General features: G+C 37.6%; 1 protein-coding gene across 1 annotated transcript in view; it reads right to left on the bottom strand.

Annotated features, from left to right (window-relative positions):
- Bruce (BIR repeat containing ubiquitin-conjugating enzyme) overlaps positions 1-24937 on the bottom strand; it is a 1406664-nt gene that overhangs the window by 439464 nt on the left and 942263 nt on the right. Inside the window, exon 48 of the mRNA XM_068225988.1 lies at positions 7926-8167. Coding sequence (XP_068082089.1) covers positions 7926-8167 — 242 coding nt within the window. The remainder of the gene's footprint in view (positions 1-7925; positions 8168-24937) is intronic.

The raw sequence follows: 24937 nt of genomic DNA, 5'->3' as shown, positions 1-24937 counted from the left end.
TTATATTCTTATCAAAGTTATCTTTTGTATCCTCTTTTAAATATTTGTAGTAGTTTTTCAAACATTATTTAATAAAAGTTTCCTCTACATTGTCATATGACATTGGTAAATAACATGTATCCTCCTGGTGAGGTTAGTTTCGCTATTTCTACAGACTACTGTTACAAGTATATCTTTAATGTTGTGTAGGCATCCTAGTTATTCAAAATGTTCTTAATTTGGTGTCAAACACTCTACATGATTTTTACTAGTTAAATAAAATATATCTTAAAACACTTGATTGATTTATATTCTGTATGTTCACAGACCCCTCTCCGGTGAGGGCCAAAATCAGTATGTGTTTTCACTTTTACATGAATACTCCTACAATTCCATCAAAAAGGTATGATTGGATTAAGGTATGATTGGATTCTACTTACTAGTCTTTCTTATTCTGAGATAATCTTTGGGTTTATTGCTCTTTTTTTTTTAAATCATACTGCCAATTTGTCAATTGAAGTGCTATTACGAAGATGCTAGAATTACCATCCTCGGTATTTTCCTCTTGCTAGCATATTTAGGTGTATAAACCAAGCTCTTATTAAAGTGCTCATTTTATTGCTGTACTATCATTTAATGAGAGTATAGTGAACATTCATTTTATTAAGTCTTTGTAACTCGGAGTGACCAGGGCATATGGTTCACAATTTGACAGGAAGTTCGGCGCCAGTGGTCTATTGTCTGCAAGCTTAAGGGTTGCTACTCGATGTGTACACGACCTTCATGACATGCTTCAGAACAAGGGAAAGACGGAAGACAAATGAGTAGGCCAACAGACTCCATTTTGGAAGCCCGACACGAGGCTAGAATATCATACAACATGTTTAAAGTAAGCATAGCTGATGCAATGTTTTGAAACAACGGGGAAGCTAGCATCATTTCAAGATTGGCAAGAAAATGGCTAAAATGAGAAATGTACCCTAAACGAGCATAAGTAACAACTGTGGGGGGAATTATTAAAAATGAACAGCGCGTGGGTTAGCTGTCGATTTTCTGGGCGACTGAGGAGTAAAGTTGTATATTCGCACGGAAAGGAAGAAGAGAGAAAAATGTATCCACTTACCGCGTGTCCGCAGCGAGGAAAAATATGGTATTTGTAAATTATGTTGTGTGCTAGGACAACTTAAGTTTCAGCTCAAGTGCTCAGACTTTGATACAGAAATACTACAGTGTGATCGAGCTCTGTATAAATTCTCATAGGCATGAGGGTCTATAAGGACAACATAAGCACGTGTAGATTGTTCCAAGGGCACTAATCGTTTCAGGCGGATATGAACTTGTAAAAATCTTAACAGACACAGCATAAACATGTGTGGTACGGACTATATTATGAATGAACATTTGCTTGTACGAGGGGGTACAAAAAAAAACACCCTGAATTATTTTTTAAAAGCTATATATTTTCAAATCTTTTACAAAACAACCTTATCCCCTTCAAAATACTCTCCATTGCAACTAATACATTTGTCCCACCAGTGCTTCCACTGTTCGAAATATTTTTTGTACCAATATAAATGGTCCGTTATTGGACATTATAAATTTTCCAGGTAACTCATTCCTGGTTACCAGTGTTTTGCCCCAGTGTCCTAAGTTGGACTCACCAGTTGGTAAACAGCACACCCACCAAGACGCATGGCTAGTGCATACCGTGGAGGCCACTGTGTAGTCTACTTGGAGCCACCGGCAGTGCCAATGCACTATGAGAGACTTTGTCTCATTCGGGACAAATATTTCAGATTACCTATGGGAATCAACATCTGTGTCACATTTTTTGTAGTCATCTATAGATATGGCTGATAGCTCCTCCCTTGTTGTTTTCTTTTAACCTCTTCAATGTTATCAAATCAGTGTCCTTTCATGCCCCTTTTCATGCATTGAAAGAAGAAAAAGTCGCACAGAGCCAGGTCAGGCTTAAACTTGCCATCATAAAAAACAAAACAAGAACAAACCAGTGCTAACAAAAACAATCACTGCAGATGAACAGAACAAGCCAGGTCGACAACACAGGCGGCACTGAACTGGCAATGAGTTGCGCTATACACGCCTAGTGGTAGAAATGCACACTACACATGCTTCGCACATGGCAATGTTATTCTGGTTATTTTTGGGTACCCCCTTGTACAGTTGGCCTGCCTATTCTAATTTCATAGTTGTGTGAGATCGCTAACTTTCAAGGGATACAAGAACAATTTCCGGTCCAGTTGTAGGACTAAATGTTGTCTGTAGAAATGTCAGATAACACTGGGGTAGCTTAGAGTGAGAGGGAAAGAAAACAAACAGTTTCAAATGTCAGATAAACGGTGGTGTATGTCACGCTGAAGAACAAAAATATGCTTTCTCGGTCATGGGTAACCATGGGCAGGAGTATTAAATTGTAGAATTCCCTGACCAAGTTCTAATCAGCAAATGGATGGTATGTCATAGCGACATTCCACATGCAAGAGAGAAGTGCAAGGCAGCAGCACAGGGTATTCTTCGCCAAGGATGGAGATGTACGGAGTGTTCGTCTTCATTCCTGAAAACATCATGGTGACAATGAGTCATCACTAAAAGAATGGCAGATGGCTGTCCGAAGGCCAACGGCTGAACCTTCAAAATAAAATGAGTAACAGCTTTTCTATGAAATCATGAGTGTGAGCACATGTTTTAATTTGCCCAGGGGATAGGTTAGGTTCTGCTATGTAAAGTTATTAGGCTTAAATGTATTTTGTTCTACCGCACTATGTCCTAAGTTTCAGTAAGATGTAGAATAGATTTTACACTGAAATATAAATATTGTAAAGTACATTTCTGACTATATGCATGAAGTCATAATCTGCTATTTTTATTGTAACTGCATAGCTGAGTGGTTAGCATAATTTATGATTTAAATATTTTCTGTTTAATCAGGGTTTCATACTTTCCTTTCTTGAAGTGGAGATGCAAGAACGTATTTGGTTAACTGTAACTTTAAAAAGGGATTAAAATTCAATTCCATGAATGGATAGGTTTAGTTAGATGACGGGTTTTCAAAGGGTACGTCAACATGCCGTCACATTTTCCAGGTAATTTGCATAAAGTATTAGAGTGTGTGAATGCAGGTGGGGTTCTGACCCAAACCTCTGTTTAGTGTCGTCCTTTATATTTGTTTATGTGTAATTATATATATATTTTTTTTTTTGTGGCGTCAAGTGCGCATTGTAATAAGTGATGGAAAATTATTGGTGGGTTATTTGTTCTGCCACTGCAATCTCATATTCCAAGTTCAAATTGTACGAGTTCGGGTGTCATTAAAAATGTCATTATTATTATTATTATTATTATTATTATTATTATTATTATTATTATGGCAATTTCCTCCAGTTGGAAGTGTTAGTTATTTCAGTAACTTCCTGGTTTTTCCTGAATGAAGCATGTCATGTTTGGAAATATTTGAGTCTTCTACCCGTGTGTCACAGCAGAGATTGGCCTTTTGTTTAAAGTTTAATTTAACGAGCGTGGATGTATTAGGATATATGAACAGCACTGCATGGCTTTAAAACTCGAAAGATAGGACAGCGGCATCTATTTTATACCTGGTTTAGCTAACTTTTAGGACATGGGATTATTGTGGGATTTTGATAACGGGAACGTGTTTTTCATATTTAAGTCCTGCATTTTGTCATTTTTGAGTAACTTGCCTCGGGTAGATTTGTAAGCAGAAGGTAATTAAGGGCTTGATCCCATGTTTGGATTTTGCTGCATGGTGGTTCATGGTGTGGGTTACTGTAGTCACGTCCTAGTTTGTGAACCATGGACAACGGCTGAATGGCCTAGTAAGTGGTCCTGAGAGTCGGGATACCAGTTGCTATGGAATGGGAGTGGGCATCTTGGACATATTCTGAGTCATGGCCCTCCTTGTGCTCAGGCGGCTAGGACTATACAATTCACCGGTGGTCCATAACCGGTTAGAGGAGAGATCCTCACTTGGACTATGTGTAAGTAGGGCAGCATCTTGCTTCATGAATTTACCGAGCTCAGAATATTTTAAGCAAGCCTCGAACCTATGGGAGTAACAGAGCCCCACTCCCATTTGACAGGCGAGGGACTCCTTGGAAACAACTTGGCGAACGAAATGGAATTCGATGGGGAGCTATCAATATTAATGGGGCTTATGGAAGAAAGAAAGTAGAACTGGCTGAGTCAGGAAAGAGGATGCATCTGGATGTGCTAGGAGTAAGTGATATTCGGGTAAGGGGAGATAACGAGGAAGAGATAGGAGATTATAAAGTGTACTTGACGGGTGTTAGAAAGGGAAGGGCAGAGTCTGGGGTAGGGTTGTTTATCAGAAATACTATTGCACGCAACATAGTTTCTGATAGACACGTAAATGAGCGAATGATGTGGGTAGATTTGTCAGTGGTTAGCCAAAGATATGATGAGTTCCCTTCGACCTCTGAGATGTTAGAACGTTGTGAGTTTTAGAGTAAGTGGCTCATCATATCTTTGGCTAAGCACCAAATGACAACAATGCTCCCTTCCAACTAATACGCTCACCTCAACACGCCCAACAGCAAAGAGCCATACCCATTACAAACTCTTACCACATCAAAGAAGATGGTCTAATGATGCCTACAAAGACTTCAATATAGCCTACGGCACCAACATTTCCAACTACTATTATCTCAAAAGAAACCAGGCCATATGAAAATTCTTCAAAAATTTATAAGCAAATAAATGAAAATCAATATTTATTAACTTCAAGAACCAACGACCATTTCCATTGCTCAACTTTCCGTAAGTTTTTAACAACATGTCATCTGACAACTAAATGGAATGTGGTTTCTGATTTTTATCTTTATTGTAATATCTTTTAAAATATCATAATCGTCAAATAATTGTCATGTTTTTAGACTCCAGTATTATCACAAATATTGTCAAGTAACAGCATACTACATTTTATATTGTAATAGTTGTTTAACAATCTCCAATACATTTGAAATGACATAGTTTTTAACAGCATTCATAAATTATTTCCAATCAGGTACCTGATCGATCCTAAGGTGAAAAATGTGGCTGATGATGCCTACTATTGATAGGCGAAACATGTACCATCTAACGTATTAATTTCATGTTAACAATTTTGATAAGGGCAATGTCCTAATTTTAAAAATTGTATTGTATTGAACAGGTGGATGAATAATAAAACATACAAGTGCTATTTAAGTGGTATGTTCCGAGCTGTCAGTGGAAAGATGGCGTGGGAGGACATCAGTGGACGAATAAGTTTGGATGGTGTCTTTAAATGTAGGAAGATCACAATATGAAGATAAAGTTGGAATTCAAGAGGATAAATTGGAGCCAATATTCGTTTATAGGAAGGGGAGTTAGGGATTGGAATAACTTACCAAGGGAGATATTCAATAGAATTCCAATTTCTTTGCAATCATTTAAGAAAAGGGTAAAAAAACAACAGATAGGGAATCTGCCGCCTGGGCGACTGCCCTAAATGCAGATCAGTAGTGATTGGTTGATTGATTGTGACATCGTGGTCAGGGTTGAAATTTTAAAAAGAGTGTATCTGTATCTCAAAACTTCTAAAGTTTATAGATGTAAAAATTGGTATTTAGAATCTGTAATGTCTTCAGTTTCTGAGATATATGTATCGTCATTAAAGGCATTCAACCCATTATTCACCCCTCCTATTGGGATTTACAGAAAACAAAAAATATAAGTTCCTTTATTTTTAAAGGTGATTCTAAATATCAATTTATACATGTGCAAAATTTTAAAGTTTTGAAATATAGATACACTCGTTTTAAAAATCCACCCCCTTTTCACACCCACTATTTGGATTTTCCAAATTAAAAAAAAAAGTTTCTTTATTTTTAAAGGAGATCCCAAACACCAATTTTCAGGTCTGTAATATCTTCAGTTTCTGAGATATAAGTATCCGCATTAAAAGGCATTCAACGCCTTTTTCACCCCTCCTATTGGGATTTTCCGAAAACAAAAAATACATGTTTATTTATTTTTGAAGGAGATTCTAAATACCTTTTTTACATCTGTAAACTTTTAAAGTTTTAAGATGTAGATACACTCATTTTAAATATTCACCCCGCTTTTCACCCCCATTATTTGGATTTCCCAAAAAGAAAAATACTTGTTTCTTTATTTTTAAACTAGATCCCAAATACCAATTTTCAGGTCTGTAATATCTTCAGGTTCTGAAATATAAGTAGCCTCATAAAAGGCATTCAACACATTTTCTTCCACCCTTCCTATTGGGATTTTCCGAAAAAAAAAGTACTTGTTTCTTTATTTTTAAAGGAGATTCTAAATACCAATTTTTACATCTATAAACTTTAAAAGTTTAGAGATACAGATACACTCTTTTTAAAATTTCAACCCCCTTTTCACCCCCTTAGCGACAGAATATCCAAAAATCCTCTCTTAGCGAGCACCTACATCTTAATACGAATGTATCCCCAAAATTTCATTTCTTTATGCCCAGTAGTTTTGGCTCGGCGATGATGAATCAGTCAGTCAGGACAAGTTATTTTATATATATAGATTATCTACTTTTTCTACTGTGTGCATATCAATCATGATGTATCACTTTCTCCCAGGTAAAATACACCAGAGTCTTGCCACTGAGAACATCAGACAAGGACTGAATGAGAGGAAGAGATTATCAAGTCATGGTCATGCTCTGTGAGCTGGGGAACAAAATGTCAGAATCAATGTGATAAATTTTATCTTTGGTTCTGTATTGACTTAAATACATTTAAAAAATCTTTCGCACGAATGTACATATACTGTCAAGTTGTTCAATACAATAAACCATCAACACTTAATTTAAATAGCATGTCTAAACACTATCGCCGGCCCCGTAGTGTAGGGGTTGCATGCCAGCCTCTTACCCAGAGGCCTCCCGGTTCGATTCCCAGCCAGGTCAGGGATTTTTACCTGGACCTGAGGGCTGGTTCGAGGTCCACTCAGCCTACGTGATTAGAATTGAGGAGCTAGCTAAAGTGAAATAGCGGCCCCAGTCTAGAAAGCCAAGAATAACGTCCGAGAGGATTTGTTGTGCTGACCACACGACACCTCGTAATTTGCAGGCCTTCTGGCTGAGCAGTGGTCGCTTGGTAGGCCAAGGCCCTTCAAGGGCTGTAGTGCCATGGAGTTTTTTTTTTTTTTGGTTTTGGTCTAAAAATTATGTCTAAAGTACAGGTTTCAACGTACGTCAAGGTCATTTTCAGCGTGATGTACAAAAATAAGACATACATATAAAACAGTAGTACATAAGTATATAATTAATAAGAATAATATAAAAATATACAATAAAAACTCGGTTTTGTTTAAAATATTTACTGTATCACTTTCCAGTCTTACCGTGATTAAAATTAGTGCTGATATGACTAGAAATAAGTCCAGAGTTGAATAAAATGGCTGGCTGGAGATTGAAATCATGTAGACTATTTACACTGGAAATGTCAGATATTATCGGTTGTCAATGTTGGAACAGAATGTATATGTGTAGTCTGTCAATACGGACATGAAACTAGTAAATCACGAGTCTGAATGCTATCAAATGAGGTGAGGTCCCGTATCTTACCCATGCTGTAGTCAACTGTCACACATACAACCTGAACAAAATATGATGTCCTCACTGTTACGTGCCATGTCTACCTATTTCACTCGCAGAGCTGAGCACAGTGCTATTTCCCCACTAGGAGAGCTATGTCTAATTCAATTGCTCATGAAAGTATTAGCCTTTTATTATTCAACGGATAAATTTAAAATATGTTCTTTCAAAACATCCGGGTCCTCAAAGCAATTTGCACATAATTCTCAGTTAAATTACTAATAAATCAATGAAGCAAATGCTATACCAAAATGTAAGAAGGAAAGAAACTCTGTCTTACCTGCAACACACTGAGTCAACAGAGCAGGTAATCCCGAATCCAATAGTATCTGAACAGCTTCCTTTGACTGACAAACTGAAGCAATTGTCATCAACTGATTTTCATTCAATTCAAGTTGATGCAGGTCTTGTATAACCAAGAGTTCATACCATTCTTTCCCAGTACCCTGATCGCCACCAACGACTAACTCCTTTGAATCATCTGATATGGATGCCAACAGCTGCTGAGGATCATGATCCTTCCTACAGAAACAAAATAAATTGTTAAAACAATTTTTGAGTACATGGCATGAAAATATACTGTCAGTCCATTGTATAATGCAGTCCACAAGTGATTTATTTCCAGTTCCCAAGCAAACTAGAATGAACAAATAAATATAATGGATATTTCCTTGTAAAAATAAAAATGAAATAATCTCTTGTTCTGATATACTAAGTTTGAGATATAGATTTTATCACCAATTACTCCAATTCTGAACTTAATTTTTGAATTTATTCAAAGCCATCCTCAGCTTACAAATAAAACAGAATAAAAATGCCAAGTTTTTCCTAGAGATCATAATTACAGACTCCATGTATCTAGTATTACAAACTAAGGTACATTAAAAAAACGTTGGACGTACTTTCTGCAGTGTGAAGGTTTGACTTCAACATATGGTACTGACAAAGAAAAATTGGGCAGGAGAAATAAGCTAAGGTGGAATTGTACAATGATTAATTACAGAGTGGTCAAGATTGTTCATTTCTTGGTTATTTTTACCATACTTCAGTGTCTCTAGTGAATTCAATATGGACTCCTTGGTTTCAATAAGAAGAAATTTGAGATGCTGATCCAGATTGAAAAAATTGTTTGTTATAAGGTGTTCGGCAAACTGTGACTCTGCAGGCTTATGTAATTTCCATGATCTAATACGTTCTTTAGGGCTAATTTTAAAATTTTGCCATCATAATGATGTAAATGAAGTGGAGTCACCATGCTGTAATTTATAAACACAATTTTTATTTTCTTTACTGACGTTTTCTTTGTTTTTAATAATTTTGAAAAATGAGAATTACATCTAAACGCTACTGAATAACCCTACTTTTGTAGAAGAGAACCTAGATTTTCAGACACTGGACCATAGTATAGTACAACTGTCCTCTGTTTCTTCTCATGATGATCAATGAGTACTGTCAGTTGTGATTACAATGGCCAAACAAGTTAACTAAATACCAGTATAACTGAACTCATATTAGTACCATAAAAATGTGTCTGAATCAAAAATTAACACAACTTTGACATTAAAAAGGTTATGACAAATGCATTTAGTGTACTTTTTCTTCCTATGTACCACAATTTTTTAAATTTTTGAACATTCATACACAGTGGAATTTGAAAGAAAAAATACCTCTCAACTGAAATAATTTGGAATCATTTTAAAACAATCAACATTATCACCTTCAAACCAAGAAGCATAAAGGATTTCACTTTTGATCAAAAAATCAGATTTGAATCACATGCTCAACAGCCCACTGAAGTCGACAAAGAAGAAAAAAGAAGATATATTCACCAAACATTCCCTATTACCTCAATAAGTACAGTCAAACGTGACCCTTGCCAGGCTGAGCAGCTCAGACAATTGAGGCGCTGGCCTTCTGACCCCAAGTTGGCAGGTTCGACCCTGGCTCAGTCTGGTGGTATTTGAAGGTGCTCAAATACATCAGCCTCGTGGCACACAAAAGAACTCCTGCAGGACTAAATTCCATCACCTCAGCGTCTCCGAAAATCGTAAAAGTAGTTATTGGGACATAAAGCCAAAACATTATTATATTATTCAAACCTGCCCATAACGGAAAAGTATGGAGCCGTAAAATTTTTCCGTTGTTGACAGGTTTCCATTTAGAACAGTTCTACATGCAGAATTGAAGTAAATGTATAATTACATACCCCATAACGTGTGATGCAAGTTACAGGTGAAAAATACATTTAAAGTTTGTTTATTTCATTAACACCAATACTGCTACAGTACATTATTTACTTAGGTACATACATAATTTAATTTCACTTTTTACACCACAATGAAGAACCAAAAAACTTACTTACACCACACTGTGCCTCAATACTACTTCATTTTCACTATAAATGCAAAACTGATGATGGTAATGATGTTTGTTTAAAGGGGCCTAAATGCTACATCGTTGGCCCCTAATGATAGGAGGTGCAATGAAATAATAATTAAAACTTCAAAATGTATCCACTGTATAGAGTCTGAAACAGATGATGGATAAATGACCATGAATCCAAAACAATCAGTGGATCTGATTCACAATGCCTTATTTTCTGCGATGATGCTTGTTGGCCAAAGGGTCCAAAATCCAGGTCACCGGCCCTTCGTAATAGTTCTAATCACTGGTAAAGTGATATTTCTCCTATAGTAGTACTAATGTCAGGTAACGAAGAATCATGGTGCTCCTCGCATGCCGGTAAAGTAGACCCAGAGTATGTCACTACGCACAAGCAATGGAGACCCATGGTGTTCCTCACATAAAGGTACTAATCATGGGCACTGGCTAAATTCACGATGTTCTTCACATCGTCGTACTAATCACAGACCAGGTGAACTCATGGTGTTGCTCGCATAGTAGTATTCATCACAGGCTATGTATACTCATGGTGTTGCTCACATATTGGTACTAATCACTTGTTTGTGTTGAAAATTTTTGCCTAATTTCGCCATTTCTTAAGTTATTTTGATATATATTTTTAGCTATTTTTATTTTATTTTGTCAATAATTTTGCTAAATTTTATTTCCACTTTTCAGCAATAACAGGTAAACCAAGAACTTGATTGATAACACATTTACAGTATAACAACATTGTATTTTTTCATACGTATATATACATGAGTTATGCTTCTGCTCAGAACACATACAGTATTACATATTATATCAAAGCATGGAAATTTGAAAAAATTGTATCAGCTGTCACTTTAACAAGTAGGGCCTAGCCTAAGTATATCATTTACACATCAGTCTGAAAGAGACAGACATTATATTACAATACGTTGAGAATGCCCTCTCACTAACAACATTACTGACTGATCACGAAGATATTCTCCACGGTACTCAACACTTTTAAACCATGAGTTCCACCTGGTGATCACAGGAATAGAGAAGAGTTTAGCTTTAGTGGGTTCGTCTTCATATTTCTGTTTCAAGAATTGAATGTATACATGCTTTATCTTCCGTGTATTAAGGAAGATGTGTTTTGCCTGTACAACACACTGGTTCAAAGCACTCAGTTCCACAGCCCGCACACTGCCCACCAAATTCAGTTTATGAGCCCAGCACTGCATGTGTACTAACTCTTCTGAATCTAAAACCCTAACTGTGTTTATGCACTTGCCTGTGTAACGTACTTAATCTAATGTTATGGAAACTACATTCTATTACTGAATTTCAAGTTTGTGAATTACATTCATAATTGCCTGTGAACATGCTGAAGCATTAGCATTTGCAATAACTTTAACTCCCCCTACAAATAACTTGTGAACTGTTCTATTGCCACAACTAAGCACTTTTACCAGAACCATAAACACACTTTGCCCTTTTTTTATCAGTCGTTTCATCACACAGAATTGAAACTCCCTCGTCTTTCACAGCTTCTTTTAATCTTTCCTCCTCCTCTTTGATGATTCAAGGTTCAGAACCTTCCCGCAGTCTTCCAGCTGTGGGCAAGTCTCCAGCACCTTAAAAAATCAATAGGCCTAATATTAGAGGGCTCTTTAACATCATTTGAATGAATTAAATCATTTATAATTTTAAGTAAATGAGGGATCTAGCATTCATTATCTAGGCCTAAATGTCATTAAACGAGAAAACTAGCATAACCGCACAAAGTCATTAGAAAAACATAACCTTAAATTTCTTTCTCAGAAAAATTTTGTAGTATTGCACAAACCTGGTATGTATTTCTCCATCCACTCTCTCACCTTCGGATGATCAACTTTTTCCAGTGGAATATTTGCCTCCATAAAACTTGAGTTGTAGATAAAATGAATTCGTCTTTATCGTATTTTGCTCGTCTTGCCGCTGAACTAGTGCCTGTGAAACTAGCTTGTCTTGAGATGTCTGTCGTCGTTAGAGCCTTTTCCTTGTTGTTCTTATGTGAAACTCTGCCACTCAATTCGCGCATTATAGTATTTGCATATCAATATCTTTCTAGTTTTGTCAAACTCGTAAAATCCTTCCGATGCAAATTCTTTTTCTCGATCAAAAACTGTCCCAACCATTTTAATAAACTGAGCAAAAAATAGGAGATTAAACGCACCGATCAGCAGCGATTTTCAACAGGCAAGAGGACACGTTCACACCATTGCGTAATTATGAATACGATAAATTTCTCGCTTCATTGGAAGCTAATTTAGCGATAATCGATATACTATATCTTAGCTTTCGATATATATATCGAACGGGTACAAGGTCGATTGTGGCATCGATTATTGGATTTTATTGCCACAACTCGCCTCAAATCTCCGTCGTTGACTTCAAATGATGCAATTCCAAATAATTTTACCAATTATTTTGCAATTTTGCTTAACCGTAAATAGTTTTGCGTTTTTGAGCCAAATTCGTAAAATTTTGCAAAAATGTCACGATTTCACGCTTTGCGAAAAACAAGTGCCTCTAATCATAGAAAAAGTAGACCGACAGTGTATCACACATTATGACACCACCCACAGGCAACACAGACCTAACACATTCTTCATATAATGGTACTACTCCCATAGTGAACCTCTTTCTACTAATCACAGACCCAGCTGGAGGCAGTAGTGGTACGAGTTCCTCAGGTAGCAGTGATTATTTCTTTATGAGAGAGCACAACTAGGCACATGTAATATACAGTAAAATAACAGTACAACACCTCAGAAATCAATTTGCTATAGTGAAGTTCTGTTATACTGAAATAAGTCAATTCTTAAGAACTCGCCCACTGCTAAACGTGTTGAAGAATCTATATTATTTCAACATGAATTTTCACGTAAAAAACCTTAATACTGTATTTATTACATACATATCTTTATTACCACCATAGTACATACCATCAGTTAGGTAATAAAGATAACAAGCCACTACTGCCCCCTAAGTCTAAGTTTACTATCTATTAAATCTACTCTGTAGCATCCCACACATGCGCGGATAGCCAGCACCACATGTAATATGCTACCTTAACTACAAGCTACACTAACATCCTAACTAGCTTATTCTACTGCCTAAGTCTAAGTTAAAAGAGCTGGCTGGTCATGGTATCTCCTTCGGTAAGGGAAACTGCCCGTCCAACCCATGGACACCACTACCAGCCCCGTCCTGTGTGGTTGGATACCAGACCCCACAGGTAACTTGCTGACAATGTTGTTTCCTCCCATTCTTTGCGCAACAGATCACATATGTAGGATGCTAAAGGTTTGTTTTTACCACCTATTCAATACATATAAATTTTATAAATTAGGAATTTATTATTGATTCCACTTGAGACATGTTTCGCCCTTCATTGAGGGCATCATCAGTCAAAATATCACCTCAAGGTAAAAAATCAGGTAACTGGTTAGTGGTTGACATGTACAAATTAATACATATTATTAATACACATACAAAAATTAAGTATGGGAAATAGTTGTACAAAAGTGATGGTTGAACATATAGGTTTATAGATGAAAAGTCAGCACCAATGCCTAAAATTAACATAGTAGAGTTCGGCAGTGGTGCTCTGGAGAAACAGTTGACGCAATCATAGGAAAATAAAAAGTTTAAAAATATTTACATTATAACAATTAAGGGAGAAAAGGTGTAGTGTTCGGCGTCAATGTTTGTAACGAAAAATTAATGTCAAAGGTTGGTAACTATACAGTATTTACATTATTCAATTGAACAGTTGAGATAAAGTTTTAAAAATATTTACATTATAACATTCAGCGTAAATGTTTGTAATAAAAAACTAATGTCAATGGTTGGTAACTATATAGTAAATACATTATCTAATTGAATAGTTGAGAATTTACAATTATATACATAATTACACAAGAGCAGCTGGTGCGCAAGGATAAAAAATTTCAGTACCAAGTGCGTCCTGATGTTTTAGAGGTTGGAAGAAGGAATTAGCATTGACATTTCAGAAATATGTAGAGCAGTTTATTTTAGTTAAAATCACCGGGGGTAGGGAAATATTGCATAGCCAAATGAGGTTTTATAGGCATCAAGCTGAAAGTTTTCCAGTTGCAGCGCCGAGATCGGTACGGAGACTGGTCAGTGTGGATGGAGATTCATGGGTATTCCGTGCGTTTGAACGGCAACAATGGTGACAGTTATTAGTGGGTAATTGCTAATTAGGAAAATGTTGCGGGTTGAAACTTTCGCTTATTCTTATTCAACCATCACTTTTGTACAACCATTTCCCATACTTAATTTTTGTATGTGTATTAATAATATGTATTAATTTGTACATGTCAACCACTAACCAGTTACCTGATTTTTTTCCTTGAGGTGATATTTTGACTGATGATGCCCTCAATGAAGGGCGAAACATGTCTCAAATGGAATCAATAATAAATTCCTAATTATAAAATTTATATGTATTGAATAGGTGGAAAAAACAAACCTTTAGCATCCTACATTCAATATCTTCAATACGGATAACAATGATTTTTATCGCTTGCAACAGATCACATATGGCGAAAGCCAGTCTAACATGTGACCTGTCACACTCTTATCTTCTGTCCAGCCTGTTGTATATGGCTGACCCTTCCTTCAGATTGACAGCATTCGTCCTTATTACTTCTCTTTCCCCATATGCAGATATGCTTAATCTTTTTTACCTTGGGATGGGTGAGTCCCACCCCACCCTTTCACTTCTTATGTCCCGCACTCCCCATCACGTACCTTCCAGTCTGCTCTTTCTCACTTAGACACACCATTCTACTCTCTAACCTACTACTCTAGATATACAACATCCTTCACTTCATTATTTGCTCCCTTATTTTACTTTTGAAATACTTAAACAACCACCATTCCTTGTCATCTCCCCACAGTCCACAACACCGACCTTACAAACACACCAATAATTTTCATACTACTCTACTAGTTCACACCATCTTCACACAGTTCTTCCACATTATTTACATCTTATACTCTACAACCAATCATCAATTGTTCATTTGCTTAAACAGCACCATAAACTTAATATTTATACTATCTGCTCGTCTCTTAATACATTCAATTACCAATATATATACTGTAAATATTGTCTTCGTGTATCTACTAATAATGTATTTATTAAATGAGAGGAAAATTAGGATACATATTATATATATATATATATATATATATATAGAGAGAGAGAGAGAGAGAGAGAGAGGTATATATAGGTAAAGATAAGAAGTACAGGTACTGGCAAGAAGTTTTCAACATTTCAAATTTTACCCTGTACCAGTACATTATGAACTCAACTTTATTTTTGAACAACTCTGTGATTTCCTTCTGAACACTCCCAGACACTACACTTGAATTTAACACAGGTTCTGGCACATCACTTCCTGACAGAAAAAATCCTGAAGGATATATGCCATATTTGTTGCCTGCACAAGAGTCAAACTCTGTTGAACACTTTGAGGCACATCGTTCTCTTGCACATCATCACACGGATTCCTATCACTTATAATATCTGCTAGAATCTCTTCTTCAGTGATTTCTTTTCCCACTAACACAGCACAGTCCATGCTGACATAATCAGTAAGATTTACACTTGTTGGCACATTTAACTTTCCACACAAATGCTTCCAGTTCTCCTCTGTTTCTGCATGCAACTCTTCACTTTCTGTGAAGTTGTTTTCCCCATAACCCACTCCAGCTTTTCTAAAGCAGTACCTGATTGCCCCTTCTTTCAGTGATCTCCATGCAGCAATGAACATCTGCATTGCTTCCAGTAAGTTGACATTAATGTCACTCTGAGCCAATGTTACATAGTATACGCTGGACCACACGAGCTCGGTACTGCCGCTTCACCATGTGAATTATCCCCTGATCCATTGGCTGCAGAACTGAGGTAGTATTTGAAGGCGAAAATAAAAAAATTTTACATCCTCCAAATGGTGAGGTATACATTTGCGAGAGGAGTGATTGTCTAAGATGAGAAGAATTCTCCTCTTTTTGGCCTTCATTCAACGTTCCAGGGACAACAACCACTCTTCGAAGATCACTGATGTCCTCCATGCCTTGTTGTTGTGCCAATACTCACAGGGCAGATGTTGTACTCCCTTGAAGCACCTTGGCTACCCAAACTTTTCAACCATGAGAGGCTTCAGTTTATCCGTCCCTGTCGAGTTGGTGCACAAAAGAGCCGATATCCGTTCTGTTGAGCATTTGCCCCCAAAACACTTATTTCCCTTGAATACAAGTGGTTTGTTCAGCATTAACTTGTAGAATAATGGAATCTCGTCTGCATTATAAATAACCGGGCGAGTTGGCCGTGCAGTTAGGAGCACGCACGCTGTGAGCTCGCATCTGGGAGATAGTGGGTTCGACCCCCAATGTCGGCTGCCCTGAAGATGGTTTTCCGTGGTTTCCCATTTTCACACCAGGCAAATGCTGGGGCTGTACCTTAATTAATGCCACGGCCGCTTCCTTCCCATTCCTAGGCCCTTCCTGTCCCATCGTCGCCATAAGTCCTATCTGTGTTGGTGTGACATAAAGCAAATAGCATTATAAATATCCAACGGCGAATATTCTTTCGAGGCAGCTAATAGTGTTTCCATCTGCCATGAAGATGCAACTTTATTTACAATCTTGTGGGAAATGCCATATCTTTCCCAGAACCTATGAAGCCAACCAGTACTCCCCATAATTTCCAGAAATTCAAGTGAATGTACAAAGGATAGTGCATGCTCGCATAACAGAGGGCCATTGACAGGAAATGTTTCTGGTCCGCATTTCGACAAACAACGTATTGACCACCCCCTCATAGTCTACTGTCCTCATCCGCTTTCATTGAGGGCCAAGGGTAGCATCAGTATTCTACTCTACCTTACTTTTCTGTTTTAGAAGGGTTGATGCCATACCTCTTCGCTATGTCTCCCCCTCTTTCCTCCTTTCTCATTTCCCAAAGTATTTCACACTTTTCTTTTAAAGAAAACTGCTTTCACTTCTTTTGATTCATATTGGCGTAAGAGTTAACTGTCACACTAATACACATGTTGCCTCACGAATGAAAGATAAACAATGAACATGTCATGAGACGTGAATAAACAAAATGCAGTATTGAAGGTAGAGATGTGAAACCGTAATGTTCCTACCCAGCCAACAGCGTTACTTCTTACGTATTGGTTACTTTGAAATAGATATCCAGCTCAACCAATTGCGTACATGCATGGAAAATGACTACCTGAATCGTATAATGTAAATGAAAATACTGTAATCCAATCCGCGCACCCCACTATTAGAAGATTTTTTAATAGAAAATTGGCTTTAATTTGCTTTTTATGTATAAGAAATTAATCCTACATAATGATGTTCAGTACCGGTACACCAATACTGAATAAAATAATCTTCACTTGCTGTTGGATAGGCAAGCCGCTCATCAGAATTGTGATGTGTTTGCTTACCTTCTGCTGATTTGTAAACAGATAGTTTTATCTGTGTGTTGTATAGAGTGTGCCGCCTGGTATTAGCTGTTGTGCGAAATACCGGGTGATTAAAACAGGATGAATTTCAATTATATTTTGAAGGAAAAAACATGAAAAATATAGGCAAAAAGGTCACATTTTAATTTGTTATACTGATAGTTCAAAATTCATTACAATGAAATATTTTAATACACATTAAATAGGGAAAAGAGAAAGGGCCTACATATAATTTCACTATTCTGAACATTTCGATAAACTGGCATTAGTTACAATGACATTTTACTGTAGTACTAATCGCAAGTAAAGTTGACCCAATGGTGTTCCTCGCATAACAATACTAATCATAGATTGCCTCGTGGTTCCAAGTCTACGATTCCTTGGTTCCCTTTTTAGTAGCCTCATAAGACAGGCAGGGGATACTGTGGGTGTATTCTTTATGTGCTTCCCCCATCCACAGGGGGTAAAATGCAAACTGAAAGGTACAGTATGATGTTTCACTTTATCCAGCCATTTGTTAGATGCTTTAGTCATATTTTCCTAATTTTCAGCAGTGTCCTTTGCTCTCTGTAAAAGCATAGGCTCAAAAATTGTAAACTTCTTTGATCTCGCACAAATAAACCTGTCCCACATAATTTTGTTCATTTCCTTTCTTCTTTAATTTGTTTTTCAATGAACAATTACTGATTAGCCACTCACATTTAACCTCCTTTAAAATTTAGTAATCTGGCGTCTTTCAAACTTTAAACTTTTCGACAATTTGTATCACCGATAAAATCTCTTTTTTCACATGCATAAATAACTTATTTGTTTAGCATTCAGGTCTAACACATTTCTCATTTTTGAAGGCATAGTTACAACCCAGACTTAACTCTTCACAGGTGGAAGCATATATATATGCTCTACTTTTCTTTCTCCCAGGGTGGAAACATAAATGTTATGTTAGAATTTCATGGCTTTAATAGCCGATGAGGTATACAAATATGTTCAAAGATGGAAGAAAGTATTTCAACTCTATTGATGAGGGAAATCCCCTCAGTATCTTGCAATGGTTTATTTTTCCTCCTGTTAGTGGGATTTGCGTAACGCATTAAATGACACATTTTTTCGTATGCGTGCTTATTACATATTTTGATGGTTTTCCTGTGAAATGGCACCACAACAACAGATTAATGATGGTCATATAGTATTAAAATTGGATTATACATACAAAGAACTGTTGGATTTTAGTGTGTAGTACTCTGGAAACTAAGATTCTTTCTTCAGCTCAACTGAGAGCAACAACCACAAAAGTGACACTGGCAGCGACAGAGTGGATGGGACATAAGTAATAGCTGTCCTGGAATTATAAACATTATTCCCGTTCGTAATATTTATCAAGGGCCAATGTTGCCGTCAAACTTTGATAAACACACCCTGTACAATATTTATTACTTATTTATGTTATTTGTGTCGACTTTAGGTTCAACTGCTGTGACTCTTCCTTGACTAATTTTTCCACTCTCTAACGAAAAAAAGACATTAAATGAAGCCAACATCGAAAGTAGCTCTTAGTATATATGTCATAATAGTGGACTAATATGTACCAAGTGGTAGCAGGTACACTATGGCCATGAAGCCAAGCTCTGCATTCAGAAGATGCGCGAGTTTGATCTCTGCCGTCTGCTGTCCTGAAAATAGTTTTATTTCCACTTCCAGATAAATGCTGGGACGGTTCCTATGCATAGGCTACAGCCGTTTCCTCCCGCTTACTGATTTTCATTCCACTGTCCTTTGATATCATCTTATGCAGTGAAAGTTGGTTGAAAGTCAAACATCAAGCTAAGAATCTTGAATTACCTGGCTACTGCCTTCTGAGGAATGACAGACTTGGCAAAGGGGGAGGTGGGGTCTGTGCTTTTGTCTCTTCGCGCTTGAAACCTCAAATTATCTGTCAGTCGCCTCAACAGTACGAGCGTAAACCTGAATACATATTCATAGAGATACAGGTCGCTACTGTTAAATGCTTGGTAGGTGTAGTATACAAACCACCTAAAGCTCGCCGTCTGAATGACTTAGAGACTGATATTAACAGACTGTTACCTATGCACGAACATTTTATAATGATGGGAGATTTTAATACAAATCTTCTAGATCCAGATTCTTCCGAAGCCACCCATCTATTGAATACGTTTCAGGCATGCAGCATGGCGGTCCTCCCACTTTCTCCAACTCACCACACTAAAAAAACTTCACACACACTACTGGACCTAATAGTAACGAACAACCCTGACAGAGTATTACATCACGGCCAGACATCTGCTCCCGGACTGTCAGCCCATGACATCATCTTTATGTCTTACGCACTGCAATGCCCTAAACATAAACCTAAGTACGTGACTTACCGAGACTATAGCCGTATTAACAACGAAAAAATATTGGAAGACGCTTTTTCGATGCCGTGGCAGGAGATAACTCATAAAACTAATATTGACGACATGGTCACCACTTTCAATAACATGATACTACAAATTTTTGACGAACAGCACGCGTCTGTAAAAGACTCTCCCCGTGGCTAAATGATGATATTAGAGCAATGATGGCTAAGCGGGATGCAGCTCATAGGAAATATAAACATTACCCGACAGAGGAAAACTTTATCTATTACAAACGACTACGTAATAAAACGACTCAGACAGTAAGAAACGCTCGACTACGGTACGCCCATGACCTTATAAAACCTGACGTAAGACCCGCTACTTTATGGAAGTCAATCCGCCATTTTGGACTAAATAAACCGGACAAGGTAGACGATTTGGAAGTTTCTCTTGATGAATTGAATAATCACTTCGTATTCTCCCATGTACAATTAAACGAAGAAGCAAAAGAAAATCTTTTGTGTGCAAATTACAACACACCACCCGTAGGCAGAGACAAATTTTATTTTAGTTATGTCTCACCCCTTCAAGTGAAAGCGGCTATCATGCGAATCAAAACTAAATCCACAGGGGTGGACAATATATGTATTATAATGCTAAAGAAAATTATCGACGCTATTATTCCAGTATTGACATTCATATACAATTTCTCCCTTCAAAATAGTGTATTTCCAACTGTCTGGAAAATGGCCCTGGTGCATCCTTTACCAAAGATAAAATCTCCTAGACTAAACAGTGACTACAGACCTATAAATATACTGTCAATAGTAGCCAAGGGACTCGAACACATAGTGCATAATCAAATCACCAACTATCTCAACGACCACGACATATTAGACCCACACCAGTCAGGTTTCCGACGCAATCACAGTACATGTACTGCCTTACTAAGCGTGACTGACGATATAAGACAGGCTATTGACGAGCAAAAACTGACTATCCTAGTATTATTGGACTTCAGCAAAGCATTTGACTCTGTAGACCATGAGTTGCTCCTATCCAAACTTTATCACCTAGGGTTCTCCTACAGTACTCTGAGATGGTTGGGAGCTTATTTACACGAACGTCAACAACGTGTCACCAATCAAGGTGCATTTTCTTCGTGGCAATATGTAAAAAGAGGAGTCCCACAAGGGTCAACCCTTGCTCCTTTGCTATTTTCTGTCTATATCAACGACCTAGCTAATCAGCTGACACATTGTAAACGTCACATCTATGCTGACGACGTACAATTGTACATCCATGCAAAACCAACAGATGTTTTGACAGCAATCAAGAAAATTAACATGGATCTAGAGGCCATAAGTAAATGGTCTTACCAGCATGGACTTATTTTGAACCCAAAAAAGTCCCAAACTATAGTAATTGCCCACCCAAGACTTATTTCCGACAATTTCCGCATATCCATCCCCGACGTACAACTTCAAAATCAAGTTGTGCCCTTTTGCAAGAGCTTAAAAAATCTCGGAGTAACCATTGACCAGCACCTCTCGTGGACGGATCAGGTAATATCTGTGAGTAGACGAGTTTTTGCTACATTGCACACATTAAACAATTTCAAATTTACTTTTCCGTTCAGTTTAAAGAAGAAACTAGTTGAAACCCTCGTTCTTCCAATATTCGATTATTGTGATGTAGTTTACAAAGATGTGAAAACCGAGCTTCGAGATAAACTACAACGTGCACAGAATGCCTGTGTAAGATTTATATGTAATCTGAAATTTTCAGATCATGTTACCCAGTCTTACGTCGACCTCGGATGGCTACGCCTTGAAGACAGACGCAAGCTGCATACCCTGACTTCATTGAACCGAATCCTTACCTTACAGTCCCCATCTTACCTGTATGAACGATTTCATAGCCTTTCTGAACACCATGATAAAAACACCAGAGCGCTGAACTCGACACTGCTCGCTATTCCTAAGCATAAATCCTCAACTTACAACAATTCCTTCACTGTTGTGGCCAGCCGGGAATGGAACTTCCTTCCGCAGGAGGTCAGAGGGATATCAAACCATGGAAGATTTAAAAGTATGTGTTCAAAATATCTCTATGAAACGAGCTCGTAGTGTGACAGTCTTCTTCTTCTTCTTCTTCCTCCTCTTATTCTTCTTCTTATGGCCATTCTTCTTCTTATTATTATTATTATTCATCAGTAGTGTTAGAAAGTACTCAGCTGTGGTTTTCCTGCATAGTTATCCTTATCCCTATCCCCATTTTGCAATGTTTTTCACCCACAGTAAACACATGAAAACTGAACATTCGTCAATGTGATATACTTCTGGAATTGGACAAATTAATTGTAAATATTAGTAGGTTTATCTATATTATTATTATTATTATTATTATTATTGAAATTGTAATTCGTTCTTTGTTGTATATTATTTTCTTCGCAGGAAGCAAAATGTTAATTTATATTGTGTATTATAATAGTTATTTTTATGTACAGCAGGATAGCATAGTACCGTAGTAATTTGTTTCAGTCTCTTTTTTCATTTATGCAGTATGTTATATATTTTTATGTTAATTATGTATTTCACTGGTTAAGTGTAAGACAGGGACACGTGTCCCTAACTTTGCCAGCTAAAATAAATCATGTCTATCTATCTATCTATCCAAATTCATTTCATCCTCATTAGCTCCTCAACTGAGGTTGACATTCTTTGTGAAGGGCATCCACCAATACAAACATGCCATATAAGTTTTTCTCACCTCATCCCCAACCCCATATCAGGAAATGAGACTGACAGGCAGGCATACAGAAGATGAATGTGTACCCAAAGTTAACCATTGTCAGATATTGAGTGTCCCTTGTGCCATTCATCCAGTGAAAAATTTTGAGACAATATTTATTTTGTCTTCAGACCATTTCAACAAAGTTGATTTTCCTCTCTTAAACAAGGCATGTGGTTAATTTGGGTATATTTTCAGATTTTTAGTATATTTTGCAAACTTATGCATGCACTTTTCAATTTTTGCACTACATACGGCCATGGATTGCCACCGCCCACGAAGTGTTGAGGTAATTACTGTACGGTAAGACCACATAAACACAATGCAATGCCTAGCTCAAGGAATGTCCTTGTTAGAGGAAATGTTATCAGCACAGTTTTTTTTTTCCTATTTGCTTAAGGTCGCACCGACACAGATAGGTCTTATTGCGACGATGGGAGAGGAAAGGGCTAGGAGTGAGAAGGAACCGACCGTGCCCTTAATTAAGCTACAGCCCCGGCATTTGCCTGGTGTGAAAATGGGAAACCACAGAAAACCACCTTCAGGGTTGCCGACAGTGGGGTTCGAACACACTATCTCCCGAATACTGGATACTGGCCGCACTTAAGCGACTACAGCTATCAAGCTCGGTAGCACAGCGTACTTACCCTCCGGGAAATAGGTCTGTGTACTTGAGGCCAACCCAGTGTAACAAGGAAGTGAGTTAGTGAGTCCTGTATCCTATGTCATGGAAATAACTTTTACATGTCAGATGGAACAATTCAAAATACTCAAACGGTATTCTAATTTAATAATTTCTGTTATCTGCCTGATTTCCCTTTCATTTCCATGATGGACAGTTTCCATTTAACCAATGTTCATTTAAATGAATTTAAAAAAAAAAATGACCACAGAGATATTCCGATAAAGACAGGTTTCTGCTTAATCCAGATTCTGTTATGGGCAGATTCAACTATACAACCTTGAGGGCATCGAGGTCATAGAGCTCATGCTGGGTGCGAGGGGCACCATTTCTAAACTACTGGTCACTTACTTATAACGCTTTGGAGTGTCGAATGAGACCGGTGTGAGCTGGGGCATACAAACATTGAACTCGATATAATTCTTCAGACATCACCTCTATGCACTATCCACTTAATTAAATGATTGGAAGTACAGTGGAACCTCGATTGTCCGTTTTTGGAGGGACCACCGTAAAAAAACGTACAACACGGGAAAACGGAAAATCCGGGAATAATGAACCATGAACAATTTGGCTAAACATCACAAAAATGAAATATGTATACTTAAAATCTTACAAACACCCCTAAACCAAACCAAACTACAGCCCCAATAGGCCTTCCGCCTACAAAGCAACCGCTGCTCGGTCCGAACGCCTGCAGATTACGAGGTGACGCATGGTCAGTGTGACAAATCCTCTCAGCCGTTATTCCTGGCTGTCTAGAGCGGGGTCCCCATCTCACCATTAAATAGCGCCTCAATTAAAGGTAATCACAGAATGAGTGAACCTGGAACCAGCCCTCATATCCAGGTAAAAATGCCTGACCTGGCCAGGAATCGAACCTGGGTCCTCCAGGTGAGAGGCAGGCAAGTTCGACCATGGGGCCGGCTTCAAACATTAATTACCGGTACGCAGCTTAAAAGTCTCGCAACCTTACATTCAGTTTTACCGGGGAAACTTCGTCGGTTTCGTCTGAAAACTTCTTTCAGATCAGCAACTTTGATCGGTCAAACTGTTCGAAAAACCTAATAACATCAAGCCAAACAATCGACCACAAGTATTTTTTAATTCTCGAATCTAATAAAGTAAAGCACATTGGATACAAAAGCGCCCAACATGATGGCGAAATCCCTTTTTCTTTAAATCTTCCATTGTAATTTGGTCACCGGTACCTAGGTACTGTTCGTAGTCAGTTGGTGGAAATCTTGTACCGCGCAAATTAGGCCTATGGCTTATATCGACTTTTAAAGGTTATGTTGAACTCGAGAATATTGTTTCGAATGTAAGTATCGATTTTCAAGTTTTCGAATACATTATGTTCAATTATGTCCTTCACTAATCAAGAATACAGTAGAGATAATACGCAACACTGAGCGAGATATCGAGGGACAGCTATTGGAGCTCACTCTAGCGGATAGACCTGAACAGTACTGATTCTCTCATACGAGCACGTGTATTTTTGTGTGAAGTTTTAGGTGTTATTTATGCGTTT

The sequence above is a fragment of the Anabrus simplex genome, chromosome 2 (assembly GCF_040414725.1).
Source record: "Anabrus simplex isolate iqAnaSimp1 chromosome 2, ASM4041472v1, whole genome shotgun sequence".
In the NCBI taxonomy this organism is placed as follows: domain Eukaryota; kingdom Metazoa; phylum Arthropoda; class Insecta; order Orthoptera; family Tettigoniidae; genus Anabrus; species Anabrus simplex.
The sequence above is the reverse complement of the archived record's forward strand: the minus strand, read 5'-3'. Positions and strand labels throughout refer to the sequence as shown.